A 15,801-nucleotide genomic window follows, 5' to 3' on the forward strand; every position below is an offset into this window, starting at 1 on the left:
GTGTTAGTATACTGTATTGGTGTTTTTCTTTCTGGCTTACTTCACTCTGTATAATCGGCTCCAGTTTCATCCATCTCATCAGAACTGATTCAAATGAATTCTTTTTAACGGCTGAGTAATACTCCATTGTGTACATGTACCAAAGCTTTCTTATCCATTCATCTGCTGATGGACATCTAGGTTGTTTCCATGTCCTGGCTATTATAAACAGTGCTGCAATGAACATTGGGGTACATGTGTCTCTTTCAATTCTGGTTTCCTCAGTGTGTATGCCCAGCAGTGGGATTGCTGGGTCATAAGGTAGTTCTATTTGCAATTTTTTAAGGAATCTCCACACTGTTCTCCATAGTGGCTGTACTAGTTTGCATTCCCACCAACAGTGTAGGAGGGTTCCCTTTTCTCCACACCCTCTCCAGCATTTATTGCTTGTAGATTTTTGGATCGCAGCCATTCTGACTGGTGTGAAGTGGTACCTCATTGTGGTTTTGATTTGCATTTCTCTGATAATGAGTGATGTTGAGCATCTTTTCATGTGTTTGTTAGCCATCCGTATGTCTTCTTTGGAGAAATGTCTATTTAGTTCTTTGGCCCATTTTTTTGATTGGGTCGTTTATTTTTCTGGAATTGAGCTGCATAAGTAGCTTGTATATTTTTGAGATTAGTTGTTTGTCAGTTGCTTCATTTGCTATTATTTTCTCCCATTCAGAAAGCTGTCTTTTCACCTTGCATATATTTTCCTTTGTTGTGCAGAAGCTTTTAATTTTAATTAGATCCCATTTGTTTATTTTTGCTTTTATTTCCAGAATTCTGGGAGGTGGATCATAGAGGATCCTGCTGTGATTTATGTCTGAGAGAAAACACTGAAAATTAAATGGCAACAGAGAAATTAAACCATGGTATTTCTAATTTTCATTTTACCTGCAGTGTTAGACTCTTAACTGCATTCCATACTACTCCAATAAACTCTTTCATTCTTTCTTCAGGACTTCTACAGCCTTCAGTTACGGTCAGCACAGCTTTCACAGGAACTGACAATGGTCTGGATTCTAAGAATAAGAACAGGTAGGATGATTTAATAGAAATGTACCAGTAAGTTTCACAAAAATATACAGAAAATATTTCCACTATTACTTCTTCCTGTGTTTAAAATTTAAAAATATATGATTATAAAATATATTAGATCATATTTACTGAAAGAATTACTCATTTTTACAATTATTCCAAATCAAAAAAACAAAATCTGTTAATAGTTAAGAGAGTGAAAATGACTGTTTTTCAGAGATTGATGACTGGGATGTTGGTTTATGGAGTAAAAGTAATGCTCTATTTTGAATACATGGATGTGTTTACATTGTGAAAGTTTACTTAATTATAACCTAACAATCTGTTCATTTCTCAGTATGAAGTTAAAACATAAATAAAAATCTTATCGAAATAGAAAACTGAACTTCCTTCATCCAGAATTAATAGAAAATGTGTCTTCCCAAATGTGAATTTTCCTGAGAATAAAAGCTTACTCATAGTATCTCTCTACTTAAAACACTGGTTTTGATAGTAAGCAAAAGAAGCACTGGGCTTCCTCAGTGGCTCAGACAGTGAAGAATCTGCCTGCAATGCAGGAGACCCAGGTTTGATCCCTGGGTTGGGCAGATTCCCTGGAAAAGGGAATGGCTACCCCACTACAGTATTCTTGTCTGGAGAATTCCATGAAGAGAGGAGCCTGATGGGCTATAGTCCATGGGGGTCACAAAGATTTGGACACGACTGAGCAACTAACACTTTCATTTTCACTTTCAAAAGAACTGATCACATAAAAGCCAGGTAGATGTTACAATAATTTTCTTCATCTAAATCAAGGAACTTAGAGAACTTCAATAGTTCTTATAATGAAAATTTCAGAAATCAAATAATAATTTATAACAATATATGTGGACATGTCTATATATATGTTACATTTTTATGTACTGCATACATATAATTGATAGGGTGCTATTTTAAATACCATAAAATAAATGACTCAGATCTTGGTTTTCAAGACTTTTACTAAGCTAAATTTGATAATCATTGGACAGTCTACAAAGTAAGTGCTACCACTTCATCACTATGAGAATGACAAGTGCTATTATCTACTTTCCCTTTCCCCTCTATTTGGTTCACATATTTGCATTTATAGTAGATTCAAAGTATCTTAAGGGCATGGAACATAAACCTTTTATTCTCATACTAATAATACTATAGCCTACCACATTATACACATTAGAAACATTCAAAAAATGTTTGTAAAAAAAAAACAGTTGGAGAGAGATCCATAGAGTTAGAGCATTCTAGGCAGACGGGAACAACACTGCAAAGCACCAAGATGGGAGTGTACTTAGGATTTTCAAGAAACCACACAAAAGCGAGGATGGTTAGAACAGAGTAAGAATGAGAGAAGCAAGAGATGAGGTCAGAAGTACCAATAGGGACCAAATCATACAGGGCTTACACAGGCCATGGTAAGGAGGTTGGGTTTTATTTTGAGGGAGACAGGATATGACTCTAAACAGTCTTGAAATTAATGGACATATTTTGAGAGAATTTTTCTGGCTACTATGTAGACAACGGTCTACATAAATATTAAAACAAGAAGACAAGCTGTGAGAGGTGGTAGTAGCAATAGAGCTAACAAGAATGGGGAATTTCTGTATTGTTTTCAAAGATGCAGCCAACAAATCTACTGATGGATTAAAATTACAATAAGAGAGAAAAGTAAAGCAAGGATAACTCCAAGGTTTTATATTTGATCACCTGGAAGAATGGCACTAGAGGGGAGAGGAAAAGGAAATACAGTTTTATACCTATCAGGCTAAGATTTCCATTACAAATTCAAATGAAGATATCAAAGTGTCATATGGATAAACAACAAAAAATGGAAAAAATATGAACAAATAATTCATATAAAACATAATTTGGCCAAAAACCTTACTAAGATATGATCAACTTTCCTAATAATAAAATAAAAATTAAGGCAACAATCAGATATTCTTTCCAACTGTCATGTTGGCAAACATTTTAAGCAGTTAATTTGTATTTTTAAAAACATCTGACATTGTTGAAGCCCTTTGTTAGAATGTTTCATATACTGGGACTATAAGGATAGCTTGCAGAGTGAAATTACAAGACAGGATATTTAAACATGCAAGTTTTTCTACAAAGTAATTCCATTTCTAAAAACCTATGCTACAGAAATACTAAAACATATGACATGTGAGATCATATCAATAATTTGAAAAATGTTTAGTATCAGCAGTATTATTTGAGATAGTGAAAAAAAGGGAGAGAAGGAAGGAGGAGAAAGGAGAGGAAGAAAATGGTAAGCAATTAATCTATTCATCAAAAAAGATATGGCTGAATTTACTTTGGAATACTTGTGATAAGGATTATAATTCAATCATTTAAAAATGAGGAACAGTTCAACTTATGACAGAAATCATATTTTTGATACACTGTGATATAAAAATATATGCATTTCTATAGTTTAATCCATATGTTTTTAAAAGAGTATGTGAGGTTGAGCATGTGTTTATTTATCTCATTAACACAGAACTACAGAGAGGTAAAATACAAACCCTTCACAGAGGTTACCAGTGAAGACAGTAAAATGGAATTGTATGAGGGAAGGAGGTTTTTAACTTTTTACTGTATATTTCAGAATTAATGTTTTACAAGAGTAAGTCATGTCCGACTCTTTGCGACCCCATGGACTGTAGCCTGCCAGGCTCCTCTGTTAATGAGATTCTCCAGGCAAGAATATTGGAGTGGGTTGCCATGCCCTCCTTCAGGGGATCTTCCCAACTCAGGGTCAGAACCGAGGTCTCCTGCATTGCAGATGGATTCTTTACCATCTGAGCCACAAGGGAAGCCCAAGAATGCTAGAGTGGGTAACCTAACCTTTCCCCAGGAGATCTTCCCAAGCCAGGAATTAAACCGGGGTCCTCCCACATGGCAAGTGGATTCTTTAGCACCTGAGTTACCAGGGAAGCCCCATTTTAAAATAAAATACACCTTAATTTAATCAACTCACCTGGACCTTACAGTTATTCTTTCATATCTTAGCAGGTATGAGAAGAATATGGCGACATAAACTTATTGTAGAACTCTGCCAATTTAAATAAATTACATGTAGACCAACCATATCCAAACATGCACACAGAAGTTTACAGAAGCTTTATTCATAACTATCAAAACCTGGAAGCAACCAAGATGTCCTTTAGAAAGTGAGCTGCTAGATAAACTGTGGTACACTTAGAAAATGGATTATTATTCATTAATAGAAATGAACCATAAAAACACATGGAGTAAATTTAAATACATATTTCTAAGTGAAAGAAGCCCATCTGAAAAGGCTACATACTGAATGCTTCCAACTATGTGACAATCTGGAAAAAGCATAACTATGGAAATAATAAAAACATTAGCACAGAAGTTAAGGAGAGAAGAGCGAACAGGCAGAGCAAAGAATTTTGGGGACATTGAAATTACTCTGTATATCACTATATTAGAGGATATATGTTGCTATACATTTGTTCAAACAGAAGAATATATTACACCATGAGTGATCCCTATTGAGCAATAAGGATTTTGGATAATAATGATGTATCAGTATAAATGCATCAAGTGTAACAACATACCACTTTGGTGGGGTTTTTGATAATGAGGGAGACTACACATGTGTGGGGCAGTAGATACGTGAGAAATCTCTGAACCTTCCCCTCAATTTAAATGCGAGCCTAAAACTGCTCTAAGAAAATAAATTCTAAAAATATAAATAATTTTTAAAAATGCAGGCCAAATTTTAAAACTCCTTGAAACCATGGATACCAAAGGTTTCCACAAAAGCTGCTTATGGTCAAATTTTTTAAATCTACTGATAGAGAATATTCAGTTCAGTTCAGTCGCTCAGTCGTGTCCGACTCTTTGCAACCCCATGAATCGCAGCATGCCAAGCCTCCCTGTCCATCACCATCTCCAGGAGTTCACTCACACTCATGTCCATTGAGTCTGTGATGCCATCCAGCCATCTCATCCTCTGTCCTCCCCTTCTCCTGCCCCTAATCCCACCCAGCATCAGAGTCTTTTCCAATGAGTCAGCTCTTCGCACGAGGTGGCCAAAGTACTGGAGCTTCAGCTTCAGCATCATTCCTTCCAAAGAAATCCCAGGGTCGATCTCCTTCAGAATGGACTGGTTGGATGTCCTTGCAGTCCAAGGGACTCTCAAGAGTCTTCTCCAACACCACAGTTCAAAAGCATCAATTCTTCAGTGCTCAGCCTTCTTCACAGTCCAACTCTCACATCCATACATGACCACAGGAAAAACCATAGCCTTGACTAGACAGACCTTAGTCGGCAAAGTAATGTCTCTGCTTTTGAATATACTGTCTAGGTTGGTCATAACTTTTCTTCCAAGGAGTAAGCATCTGTTAATTTCATGGCTGCAATCTGTAGAAAATTCTGAAAGCGATGGGAATACCAGACCACCTGACCTGCCTCTTGAGAAATCTGTATGCAGGTCAGGAAGCAACAGTTAGAACTGGACATGGAACAACAGACTGGTTCCAAATAGGAAAAGGAGTATGTCAAGGCTGTATATTGTCACCCTGCTTATTTAATTTCTATGCAGAATACATCATGAGAAACGCTGGACTGGAAGAAACACAAGCTGGAATCAAGATTGCCAGGAGAAATATCAATCACCTCAGATATGCAGATGACACCACCCTTATGGCAGAAAGTAAAGAGGAACTAAAAAGCCTCTTGATGAAAGTGAAAGAGGAGAGCAAAAAAGTTGGCTTAAAGCTCAACATTCAGAAAACGAAGATCATGGCATCTGGTCCCATCACTTCATGGGAAATAGACGGGGAAACAGTAGAAAAGTGTCAGAGAATATTAGTGTTGTATAAATAATGTTATTACAATTTGAAAATAAAACCATCTAATAAATGTTAATATTATCAAGCAGATTGGACATCATTACCTGACTGTTAAGTGATATTTCAAGTCACTACACACCAAAAGCTGTATTTGCTGATATTATGATTTAAGCAGTTATACAAGGTGTTGAAATCTCTATGTGGCTTAAAAGTGTTTTCCAAAAAGCTATGAAAAATATAATCAGTTTAAAAATCTCTTTAAGTAGAATGATCAGGCTATTAGAAGTGTAAAAGCTCCTATTTTAGATACACTAATTTTCAATCCATCATATTATCTAAAACACAACAGAACAGGAAGACAAGCTTGCATTTTCAAAAGATAATTTTTTCTGTAATTATGTACATTTTACAGGTAGCACAGGCATACTCTATAATACTGCCAATTTTGAACCATACTTTATTTAACCAAAATGTCTGTAACATCTACTACATGCTGGGGACTAATCTAACGTCAGAAGTTAATAATAAGTACATCTAAAGTCAAGAATACTACTCATGTTAAATGCTGCACTGTGTAATAAGTTCATTAAATTACTTTAAATATAGAGAATAATAATTAAAAATTAACTGATATGAGACAAGATACAGAAGATATAGAAAAAACTTGAAGATTACCAGATCTGAAACAAAGTGACTTTTCTTTTTTATTCACAATGTTTTAGTTCTACCTTAAACATCATTTCCTGAGAAACAGTCACTGAATTCCCCAAATTAGATTTGGCCCTTCCTCTATAATCTCATAGAATTCTGACATAATTCTGTATAATATATTTAATTCTTCATGGTATAATGCAAAAGTTTCAGTATTTGTTTCTCCAAAGGAAGCAGAAGAGCACAGTAATACTGTACAGCAATAAATGCAGTGGTTAATAGTTGGACTTCAAAGATATATTCTGCCTGCCCCTCCCCACTATTCTTACTCTTTCAATGAGAAAGGATCTTTATGTATATATTTATTAATCTAACACCAGCTAGATAAAATTGGCTGAAAAAGCATAAAGCCTGAAACTCCAAGCCACAGAAGTAAATGTCTATATTTTTTGCCTCTGTATGTCAGTCAATGATTTACATCAGAACATCCTTTTACCTTCTCATGGCTGAACTGGAACCTGGTAACAATGTATGTCCAAAACCTCTGTTCTTATTTTGAGGATTTAAGTAATGGTATCAATGGTTAAATGGTAACTCTGAATATCCTATAGTATGTCTAGAACAATGGCACCAAATAATGACATTTGATAGCAAATGGTTTATGTTCCTGAAGTTCAAGATTCTCATCATAACAAGGTTACTTAATGATACTAAGGATTCAAAAAACATATGTTCAATGACAGTAGAATTCAGCTCTCAGAGTAAGTGTTTCTCAGAATTAAGCCATTTCTGTTCCAAGCTTCTATCATCTGTTGCATAGGAGTCTTTTGTGAGAGGTGCTGTAACAAAAGTTGGCCATCTTTGGTTTTTGGTCGATAAGGAAGGAGGACTTCTAATGGGAAATTAAGAAAAAAAAATTCCTATAGCAATTTTTCCTTTAAACATTAAGACTTCTAACCACCATTTTCTATAATTATGTACTTTATTCAGTAAAATGCAATTCAGTTTTCGTAGTGCTAAAACCAAGACAGTATTCATTTCACTGCAAGGACAATCCATGTTTCCTATATTCATTTCATGTAGCACCATGAAATAATAATGCCTTGCTCAGTAAGCATTAGTTGAAATCAATCATTAATATTTTAAAAAGAGGAAAAAATCATATGTGCATCTTCTTTAAATAAATCTTTCCCTAGTAGTGTATTGACATTGTTTTTAAAACATACTTTTGCGTAAGGTACATATTTATGATTTATAGTTTCATTTTATTTAAAGTTTTCAATAATCACCAAGAAAAAAACTGTATCAATCTTTAGTTTCTCCTGTATGTTACTGGGAAATCAAGTTGTTCAGTCATGTATTTACTCTTAATTTTACTGGCCCAAGTCCTTAAAATGGCTCATAAATTCCTACAGGATCAGGATCCCTACTGTCCTTTTGACTTCCCCTTCAATCCCGGTTCCCAGGACTTTCTGCTTCAGTCAGACTGTCCTCCTTACTATTTCTTGAAGGCAAGACTACTGGAAAAAAATGATGGATTGAAGAACACAGCAGAAGAGGAATCACACCACCTGTCTCTCAATCCCCCAATTCCTTACTCTGAAGGAGATCTCATAAGGATTTAGGGAATCACAACACAACAGAAATAAAGGCAGATTTGTGTATCTTCTTATATTGCTATTCTTCCATTCCATTGGTGTGGCTTAGAAAACAGTTGAAAATGCGATAGAGGATAATGCTATCCCCTTCCAAGACTTATGAGCTATGGAAAGTTGCTTAGTTCAATTCAATAAGCATTACTGATTGCCTAGTTTTGCTAGGACCTTCAGAAACAAAGAAGCATAAAGACGGAGATCATGTCTTTGAGGAGCTTACACTGGAAAGACAGAAAAATTAATGAATAACAAACTTACTAAATGGGTAGGTAGCACAGACCTGTTTTAGAAAATTTTATCATTATGTGGAGAAGGAAATGGCAACCCACTCCAGTATTCTTGGAGAACTCCATGGACAGGAGCCTGGTGGGCTACAGTCCATGGGGTCACAGGGTCAGACATGACTTAGTGACTGAGCCTGCACCGCAAACACATAGCTACAGAAAAGAAGTTGTTAACTCACTCATAATCCTAATAATGACTCTGATGTCACTGGAAAGAAATATACTTCTTGCCAAGGGTTAAGAAAAATACAAGCTGCTACCTCTCCCAAATATTTGAGAAATATCCCTGGGGAATGTGGGAGCAAACTTGAAAAGTTGCAGGATGTCAGTTTAAATCAATAAAGGATGGAAGATAAATAAGGCTAAGGAATGTGATTACTATGTCCCTAAATAAAAATAACTAAAGAAATAGAATTTATTCATTCATGAAGCAATTATTTACTTAATTTGCTCAATGCCAGAAATAGCTGTTAGACTCTGGGAATACAAATGTGAGTAAGTCAGATACAGTATGATAAGCATTATGAGGACAGAAAAGAGGTCTTAAGGTAGGGAAGCTTGGAAGAATGGCACAGACCTATTTTAGAAAGACGGAAAGGGAAAAGTTTCTTTACTGAGAGGATAACATTTAAATAAAAACTTAATAGTTATGAAAACAGCAATGGAAGCAATAGAAACAGAACATGCAAAAGAACCCAGGCAAGAAAAAGCATGCAGTGTTTGAAGAAGTGAAAGATGATCAATGTAACACAAAATGACAAAAGATGAAATGAAAGAAGCCTACAGAGAGAGGATCAGGTCAAACTCTTGTCAGCCTCGGTAAGGAGTTTGGAATCTACCTTAAGCGTGACAGGAAGTCACAAAAGCATTTCAAGTAGGGAATAAAATGATCCAATTTAGATTTTTAATAAGATGACTCTTGCTATCATCTAGACAACAGATGATAAAATAATCTGGAAATGACACTAGGGAGACTAATCAGGATACCCTTACATTATCCTATATAAGAATTATACAGTTCTGACTAGGAAGCAGCATACAAACAGACTGAAATAAAAACACTAAGAATAACTTGGAGGCAGAACAGATAGGGCCAGGAGATACTAAAGATGAGTCCTGGGTTTCAGCCTTGAGCAACATGAGCAATGGTGTTAAGGGGAGGTACAGAGTTGTACACATTTGATACAAGTTTGGCTTTAAGGACCTGCCTGTAAGATATCCAAACAGAGCTGTCCAGGGAACTGAACCTGAGACACCTTAAAAAAAAAAAAAAAAGAAGAAGGAAATAGAAGAAAAGAGCAATAAAGCAAGTTAGTTAAATGTAAAATAGAAAGATCATCAGTATGAAATAAATGTTATTATATAGACATAAATGGAAATATTGGGTTTTAAGTCAGCTTTAGAATGATTATGATCAAATAAATAAGAAAAAATAAAACTACACTGCACTGTTAAAACCTAATAAATAAAATAAGCTTCACTTTGCTTAAAGTCTGTACCTTTCCTCTTAAAATGCAAACATAAAAGATGTGATCATATGTTTTATCTGAATTGCATTTTACCATACACATATACAGAACTTTCACATATCTTACTTAAGACTTAAAACTGTGAGATAGTTGGGTACACTTATTACCATATTATAAATGAATAAATTGCAGCTATCTGAGGTTAGCTTAACATGGGAGGGGAACTGGGTTAAAACCGTTTATTTCTGTCACTAACCTACTAGTTTTCCTACTATACCTTCATAATTATTGATCTATACTTCACAGTGATCATGGTTTTAGGCAACACTATTTGGCATGGGGTTGCCTGGTGGCTCAGCTGGTAAAGAATCTGCCTGTAATGAAGAAGACCCCAGTTCAATTCCTGGGTTGGGAAGATATGCTAGAGAAGGGATAGGCTACCCACTCCAGTATTCATGGGCTTTCCTGGTGGCTCAGTTGGCAAAGAATCCACCTGCAATGTGAAAGACATAGGATAGATTCCTGGGTTGAGTAGACTCCCTGGAGAAGGGAAAGGCTACCCACTCCAGTATTCTGGCCCAGAGAATTCCATGGACTGTACAGTCCATGGGGTCACAAAGAGTTGGACATGACCAAACGACATTCACTCACTCACTGTTTGGCAATATAAAATTAAATAACCTAAAGAAAAAGTGACCTTTACATAGTAATGTTATTTTAAAATTTCTGGAGTTTGGATAATATATAAACCTTTAAGCAACTTGCCATAAGAACTGCAATGATGCCTGAAACTTTTCATTAAAATACAAACTACATTTGATACTATCACTCCTGAAAGCCCCTTGGGAAATAATGGCTTTTGGATTCTGCAAGTCAGCGTGACATGGCATGCAAAATTGCATCTCATGCCGAGCCAACCAGGAAAATATATGTCATCACTATGTGACATTCAGAATTTCATCTGGAAACTATAATCTTGTTCTGACTGCAAAAGAAGGGGAAAAAGACTGCATACAAAACAATTTGGTTGAATTTTTGCTGAATTCTTGCCAGTTTGTATAAAATATTAGAATAACTCATTTCCAAAGAAGACCATACGTTTGAAAACCTTTCCATGTACTTAATATCACCATATATTCTCAAAAAACTTCAAAATTAACTGACAAATTTTAAATTCTGTTATAATTCTAATTAATGAATCTGCTTAAAACTGTTTATAATGAAACAGTTTCAAAATTAATAAATTCTGCAAGGTAGAACTTTATTTTCAAAACTATATATAACAGAACACCTCCTAATTCCTTTTCCCCACATGAATAAACTATAGGTTGAGAAACAAAACAAATGAACACCTGCTATAAAGTTTGCAATCTTATGCATCCCATGTCTTGGTCTTCTAAATTATTTTTCACCCTGCCCTCCATTCACGCATGCAATACCTTCAAAATTCACTTATGTTATTCCTATCAAAACAGAAATGCGTAAGTATGATTTAGTCTATATGTTATGCAATCAACATTTTGTGTTTTAAAACTGCTGTGATTAAGCATAAAATGAAAAATTAGTAGACGTGAATTGAGATAGATGATTGCCTTTCAAAAATTTCCCCAGGAGCTATGTTTCTGCTATCCCTACATTTTCTGGTATCCATATCTCACACCCTTGAACACAGAGGTTGGACACTTGACCCAAGCTGGGCTGCCACTGGCCAAGTCATAATGACTAACCTCCTTGACCACAGTGATTGTCCAAGATGTGTGCACATGAGCCAAGAAAGCCCAAAGAAAACTGCTTCCAATATTTTTTCAACAGGTACTGGACCATATCATTGTCTCCTTGATCAGAGTTAAGCATTTGAGTCCAGAGGTACCACAGCCAAGCTAGGTCAAATACACACACATTCACATAATAAGAGAGAGATAAACCAAAATGAAAACACAAGAATCCTCACAGAGTGGAATCAGGTTCAAAGTCATTCCAAAGACAAGATTTGTATTGTATTTGTCTTTCTTACCATTTTGGTTATCAGAATCAATCAATTTCCCCCCTCCCCTTTTCTTTTAACTTAAAATTATTTGAATACAGTTTTCCTCTCTTGCTATCAGAGAGTCCTTCCTAATTTAGAAATGTAAATTCCTTCTCCAGTAAGGCAATCTCCCATTAGTTAGGAGAAAATGAGGCAATGTTAGTAGTTGTACCTGCACAGACCTTGTAGTAACACTGCATAGCCTACACAGGCTGCAAAGTGCTACAACATGATTTAAACATACCATTGGGCTTACTTCCTCAAGAACTACTCACCTTCATGCCCAGCCTACCTTATCTGGCTCTCGCTCCTTCCACTTCCACATTTACTGGTCATTATACCAATGACTTTCTGCCTAAACTGCATGTTTGTGGAGACGTTATTGATTTTTTATTCCTTTAATCATTTCTCCATCCAGAATTCTTGAACTACATTACCCAATACTTTGTTCAGTTTAACTTGGCTCCTTGGGACCCTCCCACCTGGACCACATATGACAGACTCTCTCTGTTTGTGTTCTGGATCCCAATACAGCAGTGTCCCCAAATGTGATGCATAAAACTACAAGACCATCTACTGAGCTACAGGGGATATATATGAGAATAGTCACTCATATTTACTTTTACTCAAAAATAAGGACATACAGTTAATATTTAGTAAAGCGGAAAAGCACTGTGTATCTTTCCCATGACAGAAGAAAGCACGTAACACTACATTAAATATACTGAAGGAAGAGAAGACACTCAGTAACGGAAGGAACCGGCACTCTTCTGTTTCAGTTAACTGATGCATATTATAATTTACGTATACACATTTAATCAAATTGACAAATTTTATTATCTACATTTAGGGAAAATAAATTATCTACTTTATTATATATTATAAATAATAATTAATAAATTATAAATAATCTAAATATTAAAAATATAATAATTATAAATTATTCCTCAATTTTAAAAGATTCCTATAAAACACAAAGGGCCAAACATATGAGTTAAAGATACCATGAACAAAAACATTAACAAATAAAGATGCCACTAACTTATTCAAAAGAATAAGGCAACATCTTTCCACTAATTTAGAAGAATATCTTATTTATACAAGCAAGACAGAAATGTACTAAACCTTTTCAAAATGGATGAGAATGAAAAATAAGTGTCCTGTGTGCATCATTAAAGACATTCCCAGGCTCAGGTCAACGAATTTCTCAGTGAGGGAGATTTTCAGTTATGTCAGCCACTACTGAAATAAACTGAATTAAGAATTAAATCTTTAAGTTGTTATTACAATGAAGTATTAAACTATTTTTTCAATGAAGCACAGTATTACTCTCACTACAATATTATTGATGTATTACTAAAATTCTATCAAAATAATAAGATTCAAATGTTAAAATTATCTTACATGCTCTTTATTAGTATAGTGTTAAACATATTTAATGCATGACTCATAAATGACTCGTGAATGCTTACCTGAGATTTTTTACTCATAGAAAAGTACCAAGAAAAAAGTATGAAGGCTAATACTCTAAAGATAAACTATTTCAAATAGTTTGTGTTCTCTGTACTTGTTTTAACTCATTCTCTTACTACTGTAATCAAAATGTGAGCCTGTATCAGTTGTGTTCAAGGAAACTAAAAATAGTAGTTTTGTTAGTTTTTTCTACTTTATCCTGTTTTGTTCTACACTTGGTTTAGGACATTTAAAAGGCAAAGGAGTAAGGTAGTGAGGACAATAATTAGTGAGTTAGTGAATAAACTAACTCCAATACGATGGAGAATGTAAAAGTACCTTCTCAATATTTAAATGATTTACCATCTATCTTCTCTGGAACGTAGCATTGAAATGTATACAATGCCGTGTATAAAACAGGTATCTAGTGGGAAGTTCCTGTATAACACAGGGAGCTCAACCAGGTCCTCGGTGGTCTCACCCTAGAGGGGTAAGATGGGCGTGGAGGGTGGAAGCGAAGCTCAAGGGTGGGGGATCTATGTATATTTATGGCTGATTCACACTGTTGTATAGCAGAAACTAATACAATATTGTAAAGGAATTATCCTCCATTTAAAAAGAAATTTTTAAAAAGCTATCTGCTCTGACAAAATTCAGTGAAGTCTATATTCTACTTTCAAAGTAAAAATGAGAGTTAAACTTGGACATATTAAAAGAAAACATACATCAATTTCCTCTTACTGTCTCAGAAAAATTAAAAAAAAAAAAGGCCAAGGAGGTAAGGAAACAAGTATTTTTTTTTAATTAAATATGAAATAATGACTGGTCTAATTCTTGAAAACTGAGGCTTCAAGAAGAAAAGGCATTATGAGCGTGCTATACAAACTGTAGTATATTTACATATAAAAATTAATAAACCTAGTTTGTTTAACAAACTTAACACATTCTTGAAATGAATCAGCAAACATTAGAAGCATTCTTCTGGACACATAGGACACACTAAAAAATGTATAAATTACATTTTTTAACAGAGCCTATGATTTACTTGAGGACTCCTCATATGAACACTAGCAGTGCCAGAAATTCAGGTATGCAGTCGTGCCAAGTGAGTAGTGCAATTATCAGACATGTCCATAAAAGATCATCATCAAGTGATCCAGGGATGTTCATGAAACATAAAAATTAAACGTTAAAAAACTAGTCTATAGTTAGAGCCATCTGGATGATGGCTAAAATATCATATGATCATCTGGCAACTATTGGAATCCTTTAGCAAAGTAAGCTTACAAATTGTCTCATTATAAATTACTGCCCAGAATAGCACAGAATAGTTTATTATCCAAGGTAGCACAGAAACAATGTATAAGTTAATGTGAATATTAAGTAGAATTTTTAAATCTATAGACTGATAATAGTTTTTCCCACAAATTTTAGGTTTACAAATAAATTCTCTTACAAAGTAAAAAAGGGAAAAGAACACTTTAATAAATCTATATTTCATTAAGTTCTCTGATTACTTTCTGAATAATATTTTTAATTTCTTTTATTTTAAACATACTTCATTAGATAAACTTCATTTTATTTTAAACCTTTCTTTATTCTATAAGGGGAAAATTTTTGAAATCTACATTTTACCCCGAGACAATAAAATCAATTACACATTATACATTAGTGTGTACTCTCACGCTTTAATATTTTCCTATGAAACTAAATAATCACAAAGGAATGGAATTTTATGCTAAATTACATGATTAAAGTGAGCAACTTCTAATATACATAAATCCACAAAAATATATTTCTTGCACATGAATACTAATTCCACACTATAATTAGGAACATATCTGCTCAACATTTAAGCTTACTCATAGTAACGATGACTTAAGGAAACGGCAACCCACTCCAGTACTCTTGCCTAAAAAATCCCATGGACGGAGGAGCTTGGTGCAGGCTACTGTCCATGGGGTTGCAAAGTATCAGGCACGACTGAGCGACTTCACTTCACTTAAGCAGATTTAGATGAATAACTATATTGGTATGCCCCATTTTACTTACAATCAAAAATTATTACAATATTAGAATCCAGAATATATCAGCACCTTCAGGAGCAACTAGTATTAGCAAAAATTAGAAATGTACCTCCTTAAAACCATCCTATAAGTTATACTGCCTTGGATAGAATGATTTTTTAGATGAAGGCATTTCAAGCTCAAAGTGTTAAACTGATAAACTAATAAAAAATATTTGGCAAAGTGTAATATCATGTTTTATTTTCTTATAAGGAGCATATTACTTCCATGTGAAAACCAAGGAGCTTGCCTTAAAAAACTATATATTTACTAATCTCTTACATTCTCT

General features: G+C 34.6%; 1 protein-coding gene across 2 annotated transcripts in view; it reads right to left on the reverse strand.

Moving 5' to 3' along the window:
• The window catches only part of VPS13B (vacuolar protein sorting 13 homolog B), a 779,806-nt gene that overhangs the window by 440,210 nt on the left and 323,795 nt on the right, over window positions 1-15,801 (reverse strand). For both annotated transcript variants that reach the window (XM_068984062.1, XM_068984063.1), the window contains exon 21: window positions 919-1,046. In XM_068984062.1, the coding sequence (XP_068840163.1) occupies window positions 919-1,046 (128 nt within the window). The remainder of the gene's footprint in view (window positions 1-918; window positions 1,047-15,801) is intronic.

Source organism: Capricornis sumatraensis, chromosome 11 (genome assembly GCF_032405125.1).
Source record: "Capricornis sumatraensis isolate serow.1 chromosome 11, serow.2, whole genome shotgun sequence".
In the NCBI taxonomy this organism is placed as follows: Eukaryota; Metazoa; Chordata; class Mammalia; order Artiodactyla; family Bovidae; genus Capricornis; species Capricornis sumatraensis.